This window comes from Mizuhopecten yessoensis, unplaced genomic scaffold, assembly GCF_002113885.1.
Source record: "Mizuhopecten yessoensis strain PY_sf001 unplaced genomic scaffold, ASM211388v2 scaffold9651, whole genome shotgun sequence".
NCBI classification, from domain to species: Eukaryota; Metazoa; Mollusca; class Bivalvia; order Pectinida; family Pectinidae; genus Mizuhopecten; species Mizuhopecten yessoensis.
This window is the reverse complement of record NW_018408154.1, coordinates 557,711-575,344: the sequence shown is the minus strand read 5'-3', so window position 1 is coordinate 575,344 and position 17,634 is coordinate 557,711. Positions and strand designations below refer to the sequence as shown.

General features: G+C 39.9%; 1 protein-coding gene across 6 annotated transcripts in view; it reads right to left on the bottom strand.

The window, feature by feature from the left end:
- Positions 1-1,380: 1,380 nt before the first annotated feature.
- The window catches only part of LOC110458575 (autism susceptibility gene 2 protein-like), a 233,407-nt gene continuing 217,153 nt past the window's right edge, over positions 1,381-17,634 (bottom strand). For 3 of the 6 annotated variants that reach the window (XM_021510334.1, XM_021510338.1, XM_021510340.1), the window contains 9 exons: positions 16,145-16,437; positions 13,349-13,557; positions 11,346-11,504; positions 7,628-7,729; positions 6,331-6,529; positions 5,128-5,190; positions 4,714-4,809; positions 3,724-3,973; positions 1,381-2,741 (listed from right to left, as the gene is read on the bottom strand). In XM_021510334.1, coding sequence (XP_021366009.1) covers positions 1,778-2,741; positions 3,724-3,973; positions 4,714-4,809; positions 5,128-5,190; positions 6,331-6,529; positions 7,628-7,729; positions 11,346-11,504; positions 13,349-13,557; positions 16,145-16,437 — 2,335 coding nt within the window. In that variant the 3' untranslated portion in view covers positions 1,381-1,777. The remainder of the gene's footprint in view (positions 2,742-3,723; positions 3,974-4,713; positions 4,810-5,127; positions 5,191-6,330; positions 6,530-7,627; positions 7,730-11,345; positions 11,505-13,348; positions 13,558-16,144; positions 16,438-17,634) is intronic. The other 3 variants (XM_021510335.1, XM_021510336.1, XM_021510337.1) reach the window with 3 other exon arrangements.

Here is a 17,634-nt window from a genome sequence, read left to right as displayed (position 1 = left end):
TGGAATTTGAATAGTTATATGGCAAAGAAGACTGACATTTTATTCAGTTTGTTTATAAATATTTTTGATAAAGAACATGAAAAAAAATAAAAAAAATATTGACTTGCAAGAATCACATAGTATGCGTTTGTTAATGTTTTTAAGCATCGTTTCTAGTAAAAACATCCAGGAAAGGCAGTAGCAACATATCAATGTTTACCTACTCTTCACGTTCCAGTTTGTAGGTAAGGTATCTACAGCCCCTCAACACAATACGGTCATTCAAGGCCACAGATTCTAAGAATTTTAAACTCTAAGGACTTACAGTTCCTTTCCTTGAAATCTAAGTAATAGGTATCTGGAATGCAATATTTCTAGAATTGTATTATCAGAAGAGAAAAAAACCTGAGAAGATATAGCTTTGTACACATATAACACAGCATGAGTTGTCTCGTGAACCCGAAACCTTTTAACACATCCATACAACTAACATCTCGACAACAGATCACTCGTACCATGTTCATAATACATGAATTTTCAAATGCATCCATGAAATAAATAGCCTTCAGGGAAAAGTCAGAGACTCGTCCTGGGAAAATCCCAATATGTTTTTAAGTCTTTGTAAAATAGAACACGTTCTGGAACCATGTCTGGTTAGATATAATGTGTATCATTACTTGTGTAGAGACTCCCCATGGGTGTGACATTGACATCCTTTGGTGTGATAAGACTTTCCCTGGGGACAATAGTCCCCATTGAAAGTAAAAGATCTCCCTAGGGTTTGACTCCCTTTGGTGGGAAAGACCCCTAGGGTTTGATAGAGCCTTCCCCTTAGATGCAGGTCCTTTTTGTTGAGACCAAAACTTCCCCCTTGGGTGTGAAAACCCCCTTGAGTATGAAGGACTCTCCTTATTTGAGACTCCCCCTGGGTGCGACAGATTTCCCCTGGAATGAGAGGCTCTCTCTGGGTGCGACAGGTTTCCCCTGGATGAGAGGCTCTCCCTGGGTGCGACATATTTCTCCCTGGGTGCGACCAATTTCCCCCTGGGTGTGAGGCTCTCCCTGGGTGCGAGAGATTTCCCATTGGGTGTGAGACTCTCCCTGGGTGTGACATATTTCCCCTTGGCTGTGCCTCCCTTTGCAGTGACAGGGACATCCCCCTATGGAGTAACTTTGTATGGAAACCTGTCACACGTGACTACACAGCAATTTTCAATGTGGAGAAACTTTCATTCCTTAGTAGAGGAAACTTCTAAAGCTTTCCTGTACCAACACACACTGTTGTAAACAATCCCTGAAACCCACATAATTAATATTACACACTGTGGGAATGAAACGACGCTGCTTAATCCCGCCAATAACACATAATTTTTCACACTTTTAAGTGAAGGAATGTTTGCATTTTTAATATTTCAAAATTTCACTGCATTATCTGTATGTATCCTTGTCATAATCCATGGAAACTAGAGAAATTCCATCAAAATACATCAAACAAGCATTTGAAATATTTTATCACTTTCTCAATATGCACAGAGCAGTAACTCCTTTCGTACGGCAGGATACACGATCATAAATCATCATCCAGCACGGTTTTCTATGTTATTGGTTATATTAGCACTGTTTTCCAACTCTCAATTTGCACTTTCAACCGGTTGTTTCATTGACTACCACTAAGTCTGAAATGTATTTGATTCCTAGCCAGAATCTTGGCACTGGCCTGTAGCCAGTCTTGTTGTCCTGTATCTGAGCTGCCTAATATAACTATAATCACAAGTACGCTTATGTCTGCCGCGTCTCACTACCTACTGTGGGATTCTGGGTCTGTGGAGTTGGAGTAAGTATCCCGTTTGTCCCCAAGGCCGGGTTCACCATGGTGACCCTTAGCCTTGGCCACAGCAGGGGAGTTAGAGTGACTATGTGAGGCAGCACTAGAGGAGGGGATCAGGGGAGGAGGGGCACAAGCTGGAGAACTCCCCTTCACACCCACATGATTTACCATTGGGCTCATAGTTCTGGCACCGATGTGGTTTACCATTGGGCTTAAAGTAGTCCGTGCTCCAGCATGGTTCACCATTGGGCTCAGAGTCCTATTAAAATGAGAAGTTGCCCCTAGTTCAGCTGTCCGTAACCCAGAAAACCGCGATTGCTGTTCATATGCTGCCAGCCGTTCACGCTCATACATAGGCATACTTGAGAGGTAGTCCCGGCGGAAGCGTTCATCCTGGAAAAGAAGTTCCTCCTTCCGCATACGTTCCTGCTCCATCTCCTGTAGAGACGTGGCATGTGAAGGGATACGATGAATGAGTCTCTCACGCTCCATCTCCTGTTGTAGCTGCATGCGATGGTTGAACTCCATAGCATTTTTTTCGTACTGCCACAGAGGGTGTGAGGGCACACGATCAGCTGCCAGGAATGGGGACGCACCCATGAACAAACGACTACGATCAAACATGGCCAGTGGATTATTGGGGTTTGGCATAGACGGTCCCAACATATACTCATTCCTTATCTTGTCTCTTTCTCCATGAAGCATATCCTCATCCCTTCTTTCCTCCTTAATTTTCAAACCACCTCGGTCATCAAACCTACGTTCAAAACTACTGTCAGATTTTGCAGAACCTACACGTCCGTTTTGTAGAGGTGACCTTGAGCGTGATCTTGACCTTGCTGGTCGCACCGATTCTGTTGGGAAGATTTTATCCCTGTCACGGCTTCTGTCCGTTAGACAGTTAATCTGTAGTCTCTCACTGTTTCGTCTCTCCCTAAAACAACAAAGTTAGATTGGTTATTTTTTGTTAATATTGGGTTCTTGATTATTTCTGAAATCAATCATATTTAAAGACGGGAATGTTGTTCTTCTGAATACAGTATAGATTAATATTAATGCTTTATATTTCCAATATAAATGCTCCATATTAACATATCAACTCAAAAAGTTGGTTTGTTTGCATATGAGCACGAACTAACGCCAGTGATTTCTATAAAAATGCTAATGGTTTCATCAGGCATTCAGGGTCTAATCTTGTCAAATAGGAAATCACAAACGGTTTACACTGATGTTCCCAAGCTCCTGCCAAATTGCTATCATAGAAACTACAGGATTCTTTGGTACAAAATGCAACAGGAACTAACAGAAACCCTCCAAAAGGATGAAGTCAAACACAAATGTAAGGTTTGAAATGAAGCCTTTTTTTAAACATTTGATTGTATGAAACCAAGTTGTTTACAAACAACCAATCATTGAACATGTCAACTCTATAACATCATAGATGTCAAGAATCTCATTTCAATCCTTACTTTATTTGTTAAGGAACAGTTGTTAATTTAAACACCTTATATCTATACAAAGTGTTACAATTCCCATTAGTTAATTACAGCTTTTCTCAACATTGTATTAACATAATAATTGTCTACCGGTGTTCAGATAGTCTTCTCCCCATATTAAAATGGATTGTATCCCAATATTAAGATGAAGTTTTCTCCCCATATTAAGACAGAGTTGTCTCCCCATATTAAGACAGAGGTGTCTACCCATATTAAGATGGAGTTATCTCCCCACATTAAGACGGAGTTGTCTCGCCATACTTAGACAAAGTTGTCTCCCCATATTAAGACAGAGTTATCTCCCCATATTAAGACAGAGTTGTCTCCCCATATTAAGACACAGTTGTCTCCCCATATTAAGACAGAGTTGTCTCCCCATATTAAGAAACATTTGTCTCCCCATTTGTCTGCAAGTCCCACCTTTCCCTGTCATCCTCTCTTCTCCTGTCGAGGCCAATGTAATCACGCTTTTCTCTTTCCTTTTCCCGTTCTCTCTCTAAGTCTCTTTCCTTTTCCCGTTCCCTTTCCTCTTTCTCTCGCTCCTCCATCTGTTTTGGCCAGGGGGTGGGAAACGATGGGGGCGTACGGTGAAGACGATTCCCCCACTCGTGAGGAGGAGGGGTCATGCCGTGCACAGTAGGTACGTCTCGCCCACTGCTGAATGGAGCCCCTACAACACAGAACGTAACAAGTCAGCTCACATATAACACAAACCAACCGTTATCACATCTACTTTTATTTCTGATCTGTTCTCTCCAAAAACATTTTCTGAATTTCTGATTTCTGAAACATTTCCTTTACAATGAACAAGTCATTTAAATGATTTTGTATTCTTAATTGATCCCATACTGTTTTACAAATATTGATTCATCTTTAACAATTCTGTTTTCAACTTTATATATAAACGATACAACTTTGTATAAATAATAGCTAACGTTTCACATACATGGGAGACTACTAGGTTGTATAGGAGATAGAGAAACAAACAGTTCACACAAGAACTAGGCTGTAACAAGGAACACTAGCAATCTATGTTATCACAGACAAAGGTTTAATTGGCATAATAATCTCAACAAATTCCAAACTTGCCACGTTTCTGTTATTTGGACTAAAAAAATTCTACCGTCCATTATTTTTTTAATTTCAAATCTTGTTCATATTTAATTAATTCATTGCAGAGACAGGCTTAATATACAACATTTTGCAATTTGAAACAGCGTCTTTTGAGCTGTTCTTTCAGATGAGATCATTAAATATTCACTGGTTGAAAGTGCTCAATTTTAGGGTTCAAAATCGGGCCTTCCAGATTAGGGAGGATTGTCAGGTATGTGATTACCTTTGTCAGTGATAACAACTACTACAAGAGTAAGGAGAAAAGACAGAGGTACACTACATGTGTTGGTGACTTACGAAAGGGTGACAGAGACTTCTTACCGAGGCCACCAAACCCACTAAATCCGCCAGGTAGAGCGGAGTAGGCCGACGGCCGAGGGAACGGCGTCATGTCTGACAAAACATAACAACACAGGCTCTACAGGCATGCAATATTAGTCCATCATCTCATCAAAATGCCTGGTTACTTTGATTACATGGTGATTTGCATACTGAATATATGTCATACATAATACTTCTCATAACTTTTATTGTAAATTAGCAATCAAATCACTGTAATTTCACAAAATTTATGTTTTTCTTTGACAATTACACATAGTTTTGTGCTTACTAAGATATTTGGAACATTACAGTAACTTGGGGAATGTTAGTGTATTGTTTAAATAATATGTTGGTGATAAGAAGTATATGATATTCAGTATAATTACTTACTTATTGCATTTTGTCCTATGAGACCGGCATGTCCACTACTTTCCAGTATACTTCTTGGGCCACCTGTAAGGGCAGACAACTCAAACTTACTAAACGTAAGGCACTCATGGTCAATAAATGCGGGTTAACTGTTATTGTCTAAAACAAATTGTACTTCTGTTATTCTTAATTTTACAAACACTGCTATTCTTTTAGGAATGGGTGATAGAGGTATTTATAAGATAGAGGATATTAAATGGTCACAAATTTGTCATGAGTATGGCAGAATACTGATATTGTTTGAGAGAGCAAAGTACAAGTGAAACATACAGGTAGATTCTGCCATAAAACCTGAATATATATGGTATTCCAAGTACCTATTAAGATGAAAATTTTAATGTATTAAAAAAAAGAGTGGGTAATATTTTGCGCCATATTCTAATGACAATTCAATTGACAAAAAAGCCATGTGCCATTTTAAATGGGCTACTAAATGCAATTGCACAATTTTTTGCTATTATCTGGTAAGATTGATATGTAATTAAATAAATATCCTCATATATGTTTCCAATTATGTACCAAAACAACCACTTTATTCTACTGTTGCTTCCTCTGCATCTGAACAAACAATCTGTGGCTTTGAGTGTATAGTGAACACAAAGTACAGCTCTGACTGATCAATACCAAAACAGCTACCCTCACACAGCTCTGATTGATCAATACCAAAAAAGCTACCCTCACACAGCTCTGACTGATCAATACCAAAACAGCTACCTTCACACAGCTCTGACTGATCAACACCAAAACAGCTACCTTCACAAGTTAAAATAATCAAATATCTAACTAGCAAAAATTTAATAAATTTACTTATCCCTAGGGCACCATCCATCACTATGCATAATGCATCTCCTTGTCAATAGTAAAACACTACCACTTAATGATCATCTCGTAGGTAAAACAGGTATGTGCATATATACACCAGTTAGGGTTTCATAGGGGTGTACCTACTTGTGTAATACAAAGGGACCTCAAAGTCTTGCTTGGGGGCTCATAGGACTTGTGTAATACATGGGGGCTCATAGCCTCACAAAAGACTGGTATAATACAGAGGGGCTCACAGGACTGGTGTAATGTATCAGACTCAGTACTGCCTTATACAAGAGGCTGATTCTATGTAGAGAACAGTAACCTTGCTATTATAATGAAGCTGGTAGCCCTATTTACCTGGTCCCATTAAGCCGGGAGTGGGGCCCAGTTCTGGACCTTTGTGGACACTGCTGCCTAGAAGTAGATGACTTGGGGGCCGCAGTGGCTCCACATTTTTGCCTTCAGATTGCCCTTTCTGGGTATCAGACTGCCTTTGTTGGTGTTGGTAGATTTCCCACGCAATCCTTACGTGGACAGCACACCACTTTCCTGACTTCTGCAACAAAGTACACCAAATAAGGTTATCATGCTCCAACAAAAGTACACACGTACTCAAAACAAAGTTACACAGGTTACACCCTAGAATATTTCATTAGTAAAAAGTCATTTAAAATCCATTAACTACATTAATTCCTGAACCTGTTTCTACTGTTGAGTCTGTTATTGCAGTCACACTTCGTTAGAAATTGGTCAATACAGCCAAGACAAAACCTACCAAAACACACAGGTGCAGATACCGTTTTGTTAAGTAAACCAACCACGTACCATATTATAAGCAGAATTGAGATGTTTTTATTAAATTATAAAAAAAACTTCATTGACAAGTTACCACAACTTAAGTTTACATATAACCTGCTATCACACAACATTTTAATATCAATACAAAGATCTTAATCCAACTTACCTCCCTTAGGAGAGCTCTCCTATCTAACATACATTGAAACCGAACAATCCCATCATCATCCTTTGTTTCTTTAATGGTGAATGTGACTATGACAATGATGATATGGATAGGATTGTTCAGTTTCTGTATGTTGAATAGGCAAGCTTTCCTAATGGGAAATAAATATGGGTTTGAAATCTTTTGTAATGGGAGACAAATGATGGGTAACGAAACGTGAACTCAAGTTATAGAAATTACTGAAATAAAATGGGATTGAATTATCACTGGATTGAGACTGACCACCCTACCTCCTCCAGGGGAATGCTGACATAGAAGATATGAGCAGTGAGCTGATTATGATCTAACAGCGCTCATGCAAAACAGTGATATAGCAAGACACAACCTAAGCTATGCAGTGATTGATGGTGTATGGAGTATGGCGTACAGTTGGCAGACTGCAGGTGTCAACGACACAGATGAGGATTATAAAGTTAAACATAGCCTTTTTAAGATTTCAAAAATATATAAACTTCGGAGAGACAAAATTAGTTTTTTCTAACTGCGTTCAATCAATATAAGGTGTTTCAGAATACTGGTTGAAAATCCTATAATTGTTTGAAGTTCCTAACATTTCATTTGATCTTATCCTATGAATTTTCTCTAACACTCTCTAGTACACAGCTTCCTAGGACAGGGTGAAGCGACACTAACTTTTTGGGCAGGTAGACCTCCCCCTGGGGTTGGGTTTGCCTTGTCTCGGTCTCGAAGAGATGCTAGCATCATCTGGGCTGGGTGGAGGCTTGAGGATACACGCTGTAAGGCAAACATCGCAAAACACAGTCACACAAACACTTATGGATAAGTCACAGTCACACAAACTCTTAGATAATAACAATCACACCCTGATTAAATAAGTTAAAGTTAGAAAATATTTGACATACTGTGTGCCTATACGTTGTAATGTACCCAAGGGAATAGAGTGTTGTTTTAAACAAATGCATTGTAACTCTTGAATATTTACAATACATTGGTTCATTAAAGCTGGATTTAATAGACGGTAAATTATTCTCCTTTTTTCTCTCACAATGATTACTTTTGACTTTGTAAATTATACCAATTATATACATCACACGAGGATTGACTTCTACTATGACACACTCCAGTCAGTGGGATGTAGCAGTCTTACCTGTATGTATGCAGGATAGTATCAACAGATTACCTGTATCTCATTTATAACAGGCAGAAAACTATGACACGATATCTGCATTAATTTTGCAAAAGTCAACATGACAATGTAATACTGGGGATTTAATTTCCAATTCATCAGCTACAAATTAGCCTAACTGCACCACATATTTTCATGCCAGCCCTGCACACCTGTGTCCTGATTGGATGACAAAAAATGACAGGTGGCACATCAGCAAATCACCTGGCTTCCATGGTAACCATATGAATTTATTCTCTCTTAAAGTCACAAATATGAAATTTACATTATAATGTAAAATATTTATGAGTTTTGAAAACAGCAAATCATTTTCCAGGGAAATATTTTATGTTTTATACAAATATGTATCATGTCAAATTGCATTGCAAACAAAAAAGTAGTTTATTATAAGCATGTCTCTGTATGCTTGCTTTACAATGTATTATAGATTGCATTTCTTGTTCTGCATGTTTCTCTTTTTGAAATCAATATGTCAAGAATCCCCCCCCCCCCCCCCCCCCCCCAACAGAATCGTGGATATGAATTGAGACACAAATAAGTTGACAGGAGTGTGGCTCTGTGGATAGGCATCTGGTAAACGGCAGGTACGACTGAACTGGTGACAGTGTAAACTGATACACGCTTCTGTGGTATACACCACCTTACACAGGCTGTACCTACAGTACTAGTGGTATACACCACCTTACACAGGCTGTACCTACAGTACTAGTGGTGTACACTACCTTACATAGGCTGTACCTACAGTACTAGTGGTGCACACTACCTTACACAGGCTGTACCTACAGTACTAGTGGTGCACACTACCTTACACAGGCTGTACCTCTGTGGTACACACCACCTTAAATAGACTGTACCTACAGCAGTACACAACAAACATAGGCTTTACCTTCAGTGGTACACAATCTACATAGGCTGTACCTACAGTGGTACACAAACTACATAGGCTTTACCTAGTGATACATAATCTACATAGGCTGTACTGTAAGCTGTACCTACAATACTAGTGGTGCACACTACCTTATATAGGCTGTACCTACAGTGGTACACACTACTTTACATATAGGCTGTACCTACAGTGGTACACACTACTTTACATATAGGCTATACCTACAGTGGTACACAATCCATATAGGCTGTACCTACAGTACTAGTGGTGCACACTACCTTACATAGGCTGCACCTACAGTGGTACACAATCCATTTAGGCTGTAACTACAGTACAAGTGGTGCACACTACCTTACATAGGCTGTACCTACAGTACTAGTGGTGCACACTACCTTATATAGGCTGTACCTACAGTAGTACACAATCCATTTAGGCTGTAACTACAGTACTAGTGGTGCACACTACCTTACATAGGCTGTACCTGCAGTAGTACACAATCCATTTAGGCTGTACCTACAGTACTAGTGGTGCACACTACCTTACGTAGGCTGTACCTAGAGTGGTTCACAATCTACATAGGCTGTACCTACAGTACTAGTGGTACACACTACCTTACATAGGCTGTACCTACAGTGGTACACAATCCACATAGGCTGTACCTACAGTAGTACACAATCCACATAGGCTGTACCTACAGTAGTACACAATCCATATAGGCTGTACCTACAGTAGTACACAATCCACATAGGCTGTACCTACAGTACTAGTTGTGCACACTACCTTACATAGGCTGCACCTACAGTGGTACACAATTCACATAGGCTGTACCTACAGTGGTACACCATCCATTTAGGCTGTAACTACAGTACTAGTTGTGCACACTACCTTACATAGGCTGCACCTACAGTGGTACACAATTCACATAGGCTGTACCTACAGTGGTACACAATTCACATACGCTGTACCTACAGTGGTACACAATCCACATAGGCTGTACCTACAGTGGTACACAATCCACATAGGCTGTACCTACAATGGTACACAATCCACATAGGCTGTACCTACAGTGGTACACAATCCACATAGGCTGTACCTACAATGGTACACAATCCACAGAGACTGTACCTACAGTGGTACACAATTCACATGGGCTATACTAAATGTGCGTAATTATTATCACATATATGTGCATACATCTTCATGTCTGCCTGTCAGACTTAACCTCACATATCTAAACTTGATTTTTTTCCACAAATTATTCTATACTGTTCCCATACATATTAATTCATCAGCTATTTAGAATTCGCAAAATGAATGTGGTGTATCCATCTGTTTGTCTTTACTGAAATATCTATTTAAATTTCTAAATACACATTTTAGTTTTGAATCAGGGTCTCCAGAAAATCTTAACAGTTCAATTCTGTCATTGTTATTTATCACATCTATCTCTGAGACTTGATTACACAGGTATCAAGTACTCCTTACGGAACAGAAACATTCCGTTCTCCAACCAAAGTCAGATATTATAATCTAAAGGCTAAGGTTAACAGCAAAATTATTGGAAGAAAAGATGAACAGTATGAGAGAAATTATTATATTACAAAAGTATTCAACGATAGCTAAGCACAAATCAAGCACGTTAGGTTAGGCAGATTATAACAAACATAAATCCCCAGTCATATAAAGTTCAAAGTTCAAACAAGGCACTTTGACAGAACATGGCTGCAGTATAGCCTATACTGGAGAGTAAGACAGAACATGGCTGCAGTATAGCCTATATTGGAGAGTAAGACAGAACATGGCTGCAGTATAGTCTATATTGGAGAGAAAGACAGAACATGGCTGCAGTATAGTCTATACTGGAGAGTAAGACAGAACATGGCTGCAGTATAGCCTATACTGGAAAGTAAGACAGAACATGGCTACAGTATAGTCTATATTGGAGAGTAAGACAGTTTTATCATTGATGCGCTGTAGATTTCATGACCTTGCTCCGCCACTTTTTTACCTACTTATTATATATACACACACTGCTGTACAGAAAAGCATCCTCCATTTAATCATTGCCTCAGATTCATTATTTCAACTTGATTCCTGCACAAAGATGTGTGTCCATTTTTTACGTCAGATTTAAGATTAAAAAAATCTGAATGAAAACTAGAAAGTTTGAGGTTGCAGAGGTCATGCATGATTATGAAAGGTGAAAAAAGGCAATATAATAGTATGTTTACACCAGTTTTCAGATCATAGTCACAAATCAGATACCCATTTCCACATTAAACATGACCATTGGCCACTGATCAAGGACAGGAACTTACCTTGGGTTGGAATGCCCCTGGTATCCCGGAGTTAAGTCCAGAGTTGAGGGGTCCTGGCCCAGCTGGAGGCATTAGGGGCGACATCCCAGTGGGGTAGGTTTGCAGGCCTGGGATCTGGGGCCGGTAAAATGGGGAGTCTAACTTTGGCACCTTCTCGTACTGAAATATACAGAATATCAAACAATGAATTTGAATATCTTGCAATTTCATTTTTCATTTCATTATTAGGGACTGTAAAATATACAGAAATATCAACCAAATATATTTTAACACAGCACTGACTTCCCCATCATCTATACATACCCAACACAGCACTGACTTCCCCATGTCAAAATATTCAGTTGAAGTATTTTTATTACCAGTAACGATAATTCCAGAAATAGATATAAAGTCTATTTCAGACATTCAACATTATCATACATCATCATCATCTATGAAGCTATTGACATGCAATTTTATCAGATAATTTTAATGAGATACGTTACTGATCAAAAAAATGTATGTACATAACTAATTGAAGCAACGTTTTTCAAGGAAACTGCTGCAGAGATTTAGGTGATCGACATGCAAATCCTGAATTTAGAATATTGGATTTCCAGGGGAGTATCACCTGGTTGTGATGATTAACATATGAATCTGATTTAAATGTGATTTAACTCTGTCTAACTGTACAGTCTGTGGTATAATATCATCCCTTACACCTCCTTCAGAGGTTNTCCCCCACCCCCTCCCTCCCTCTCCCCCAAAGGTGCTGATCTCCTCTCCAGCAAATGTCCCTTTCATCCCCTCCAGAAGTCTCAATCACTGCATCCCTATCACTCCCTCCCCAGATATAGACTACCTGCCATAGTGTTTTATCTCCGCCCTAATCTAGCCAGGTTATAAACACAGCACCCAGCTACCCATTCACACCTCACCATTTTGTATGTGCCTGTAACTCATCTCTCATGGATTCTATCACTGATCCACTCTGGGAGAGTAATTTCTCTGGGTGATTCCTAACTACATCCATTTTTATGGGTAGACAAATAACAGAAAGAAGAGACTGTTTTTTTCTTGTAAATGTGCTCTGGCTTTGATAACTTGATTCAAACTTAATGTTTATAATTAAATTTTCAAATTATTTAAATTTGTAATGTTCCTTTTTTGCTGTTCTTAAGGTAATGATTTCCTCACAGCAAGGAACATGCTTCAGATTTTATTGATGCGGCATGCATGATAAAATTATGTTCGTTTTTATCAAATAATTACACCATTGCCTTCAATAATCATTATGTCTAAAACCTTTAGTGCCTCAAGTTTTGATATTTGAAAATGAACCTTTTTTTTTTGGTAGGTAGTGTGCTAGTAGAATAGATACTCCAATTTATCTCTATGTGATTTTGGAGTCTAATTTTAAAGACTGTTACCACAAAAAGAAAACAGGTCCTTATCTGAATATACTGGCGGAAGCCATTTACTGATAAATTGAGGCTTATAAAAACTTGTGATAAATGTGTATAAAACAGCAGTGTTGGGTGTTGGTATGAGGGCAGTAGCTTTCTGATAACAGTGGCACTATCTCCCAACCTCAGTCAGACTTATTACAGATTCTCTACACAGTAGTAGTGGCCTCCAACAACTATTTTATCACCTCTTTTGCAAATAATCTCCACAGAATGCCAGTTAAAGGTTTTTCAAAACGGTGATTTCTACACTCTGCCCAGACGAAAGTAAATTTGAGTACACTTCATATAACTCTGAAATTTCATGACTGACATTGGATAACAGTAGCCAGCTTCTTTTGCTGGAGTCTGCTTTAAAGAAACTAGAATTCAACAGTCAACAAGCCTATAGTTAGCGCAGGAAAAGGAGCCAGCAATGGGCTCAGGGAGTCCTAGGAAGGGTTTGTGATATTTGAGCCAGCAGTGGGCTCAGGGAGTCCTAGGAAGGGTTTGTGATATTTGAGCCAGCAGTGGGCTCAGGGAGTCCTAGGAAGGGTATCGGATACACATTTTACTCACCAGCAATGGGGCTGGAGGTGGGCCCAAGGACCCGGGGATGTGTATTGGATACATGTGTTGGTGGGTGTGTTGATGTTGATGCATATGTTGATGTTGGTGCTGATGGACGTCTGAACGGATGAAGGGGTGAGCCCCGCCTATTGAGGGTACGGGACGATCCTGTGTGGCAAGGAAGCGACGATTCAGCTCTTCTCGTAAAATTTCCTGGTCTGAAAAACAAGAATAATAGTACTTAAAATGCATATTACTCATCTACAAAATTTCATGAACAACAGGGACAACATTTAAAATTCGTTCTTATCTCATTTCCAAAATTTGTTTCATAAAAGTTATTGAAATATTCATAATTAAAGAATGATTCAATAGGATATACCAACTTAATGTTATTGTAAAAACTTCCCCAGAGTTGAATTCAAACTTCCATTGTTTTCAAAATATATACCTAAAATTCTTTTAGTGTTTTTAGACCATGACTACAGGACCAATAGCCATATATCACGGTAGATTAGCCCTGTACCGGTACTCTTATCAGTCATGTGAGATAGTCTTAACTCTCTGATGATATTCCTCTATTAATGGAGCTTCCAAGTCTGCAGTAGTATAAATTAACACTTGTAATGATTTACACATGTCAGGATGTGTACTTGGTCTTCAGGGGGATTACCTCTAAATAGCTCATTAGGTATCAAAAGATTGGTAGAAATCGAGAAATATCTAGAATACCTCATTCTGCTTCCACTTTATAGCTCATGACAGAACAATTTGATAGCATTACTAAAGCCAGACCCAGTAATATAAATTACAGACCCATCTTTCCACAATTCATTAAAGCCCCTACTCGTTAGCCAACCAGTACAGTTCTCTGTAGCTGAGCCAACACCGAGTCTGCCAGACTTTCTCACAACTAACATCACAAATAGCTCATAAATACATGTGCAAATTTAGCTCATTAGGTTTGGGGGAGAAAAAAGAAAAATCTGACACTAACGTTACTTCAGGAAGTTTTAAGTTTTATTTTAACCTATCATGTTATGTGTCAAAAAAAAAGCCTTTGAGTCAATAAATAGGCCTTCATTCCTAGCGGGTAACCTCCCCTGGGTAATAGTATAGTTACCTCCCCTGACAGATGGTAACCTCCCCTGGGTAAAAGTATAGCTGCCTCCCCTGACAGATGGTAACCTCCCCTGGGTAATAGTATAGTTGCCTCCCCTGACAGATGGTAACCTCCCCTGGGTAATAGTATAGTTGCCTCCCCTGACAGATGGTAACCTCCCCTGGGTAATAGTATAGTTGCCTCCCCTGACAGATGGTAACCTCCCCTGGGTAATAGTATAGTTGCCTCCCCTGACAGATGGTAACCTCCCCTGGGTAATAGTATAGTTGCCTCCCCTGACAGATGGTAACCTCCCCTGGGTAATAGTATAGTTGCCTCCCCTGACAGATGGTAACCTCCCCTGGGTAATAGTATAGTTGCCTCCCCTGACAGATGGTAACCTCCCCTGGGTAATAGTATAGTTGCCTCCCCTGACAGATGGTAACCTCCCCTGGGTAATAGTATAGTTGCCTCCCCTGACAGATGGTAACCTCCCCTGGGTAATAGTATAGTTGCCTCCCCTGACAGATGGTAACCTCCCCTGGGTAATAGTATAGTTGCCTCCCCTGACAGATGGTAACCTCCCCTGGGTAATAGTATAGTTGCCTCCCCTGACAGATGGTAACCTCCCCTGGGTAATAGTATAGTTGCCTCCCCTGACAGATGGTAACCTCCCCTGGGTAATAGTATAGTTACCTCCCATGACAGATGGTAACCTCCCCTGGGTAATAGTATAGTTGCCTCCCATGACAGATGGTAACCTCCCCTGGGTAATAATATAGTTGCTTCCCCTGACAGATGGTAACCTTCCCTGGGTAATAGTCTAGCTGCCTCCTCCGACGGATGGAAACCTCCCCTGAGTAATAGTATAGTTGCCTCCCCTGACAGATGGTAACCTCCCCTGGATAATAGTATAGTTGCTTCTCCTGACAGATGGTAACCTTCCCTGGGTAATAGTATAGTTGCTTCCCCTGACAGTTGATAACCTCCCCTGGGTAATAGTATAGTTACCTCCCCTGACAGATGGTAACCTCCCCTGGGTAATAGTATAGTTGCTTCCCCTGACAGATGGTAACCTCCCCTGGGTAATAATATAGTTGCCAACCCGTGACAGATGGTAACCTTCCCTTGGTAATAGTCTAGCTGCCTCCTCCGACGGATGGTAACCTCCCCTGAGTAATAGTATAGTTGCCTCCCCTGACAGATGGTAACCTCCCCTGGATAATAGTATAGTTGCTTCTCCTGACAGATGGTAACCTTCCCTGGGTAATAGTATAGTTGCTTCCCCTGACAGATGGTAACCTCCCCTGGGTAATAATATAGTTGCCACCCCTGACAGATGGTAACCTTCCCTGGGTAATAGTATAGTTACCTCCCCTGACAGATGGTAACCTCCCCTGGGTAATAATATAGCTGCCTCCGCTGACAGATGGTAGCCTCCCCTGAGTAATAGTATAGTTGCCTCCCCTGACAGATGGTAACCTCCCCTGGGTAATAGTATAGCTGCCTCCCGTAACAGATGTACTTTTTAACAATGGGTTCTTTCAACATGTCTTTCCAACAATTCCAAGACAAAAAGTGTATATTATACAAGTAAAATGGAGAAGTGTATTACAGCAAACACATTGGAAAGTGCATGCTCTTCAGCATATGGAATATTACATAGTAACAACCAGTAGGTAAAGTTATTGATATACACTTACTAGCATATGACATGGAATCACTTGGTGAGTGAGATGACAGACTGACTGCGGATGCTCCGCTCAATGAGCCTGATGTCAAAGAAGCCCCGGCTGGTCCTGGCGGCAGTGGGGGTGCAAACATACTGTGGGGCGGATGCCCGGGGGTGTGGGCGGAGGGGGGATGAGGGGGCAGTTGGGGGTGGTGGGGAGGAAATGTTGGCGTGTGGTTAGGAGTGGAATGTAAAGGGTAAGGGGGTATACTCGCACTAGGCGAGATTTGGGGGCTGTACCGGTGATGACCAGAACTGTTGGCACTGAAATAAACCACAGGTAGATATAGTTAGCTATGTAAGAGTCAGCACAGGTAGATATAGTAAGCTATGTACAAGACAGCACAGGTAGATATAGTTAGCTATGTACGAGACAGCACAGGTAGATATAGTAAGCTATGTAAGAGACAGCACAGGTAGATAAAGTTAGCTATGTAAGAGACAGCACAGGTAGATATAGTTAGCTATGTAAGAGACAGCCCTAAAGATATAGTTAGCTATGTAAGAGACAGCACAGGAAGATATAGTTAGCTATGTAAGAGACAGCACAGGTAGATATAGTTAGCTATGTAAGAGACAGCACAGGTAGATATAGTTAGCTATGTAAGAGACAGCCCTAAAGATATAGTTAGCTATGTAAGAGACAGCACAGGTAGATATAGTTAGCTATGTAAGATACAGCACAGGTAGATATAGTTAGCTATGTAAGAGACAGCCCTAAAGATATAGTTAGCTATGTAAGAGACAGCACAGGTAGATATAGTTAGCTATGTAAGATACAGCACAGGTAGATATAGTTAGCTATGTAAGAGACAGCCCTAAAGATATAGTTAGCTATGTAAGAGACAGCACAGGTAGATATAGTTAGCTATGTAAGAGACAGCACAGGTAGATATAGCTATGTAAGAGACAGCACAGGTAGATATAGTTAGCTATGTAAGAGACAGCACAAGTAGATATAGCTAGCTATGTAAGAGACAGCACATGTAGATATAGTTAGCCATGTAAGAGAAAGCACAGATAGATATAGTTAGCTATGTAAGAGACAGCACTTCTCTTCATTTTCTTTATGAAAAACAGTCAAAATGCACTTCTCTTCATTTTTTTATATGAAAAACAGTCAAATTTATTTCTGCAAATATTTGATGCTTTGTTTGAATAATATCAAGTTCATTTCATGCTCATTGACAGAAATGTCAGACTTATTATTCTATCAGTAGATAATATATCACTCTAAATGAGCAAAACAAATCAAACATTTATAAAACATGGCTCATAGTATGTTAAATTTACGATCAAGTTTATGCCCAAAGTTTGCAAAGATATACATAAACAGTTTGTATCGCCTACAAAATCTCTCCGACCTCTTTTGTTTAGCTGCGCACATTTGTCAGGCCAATGTGTATCGAGGTGCAAATCAACTTCTACATCATATCACCGTTATATCTTAGATATGCTAAG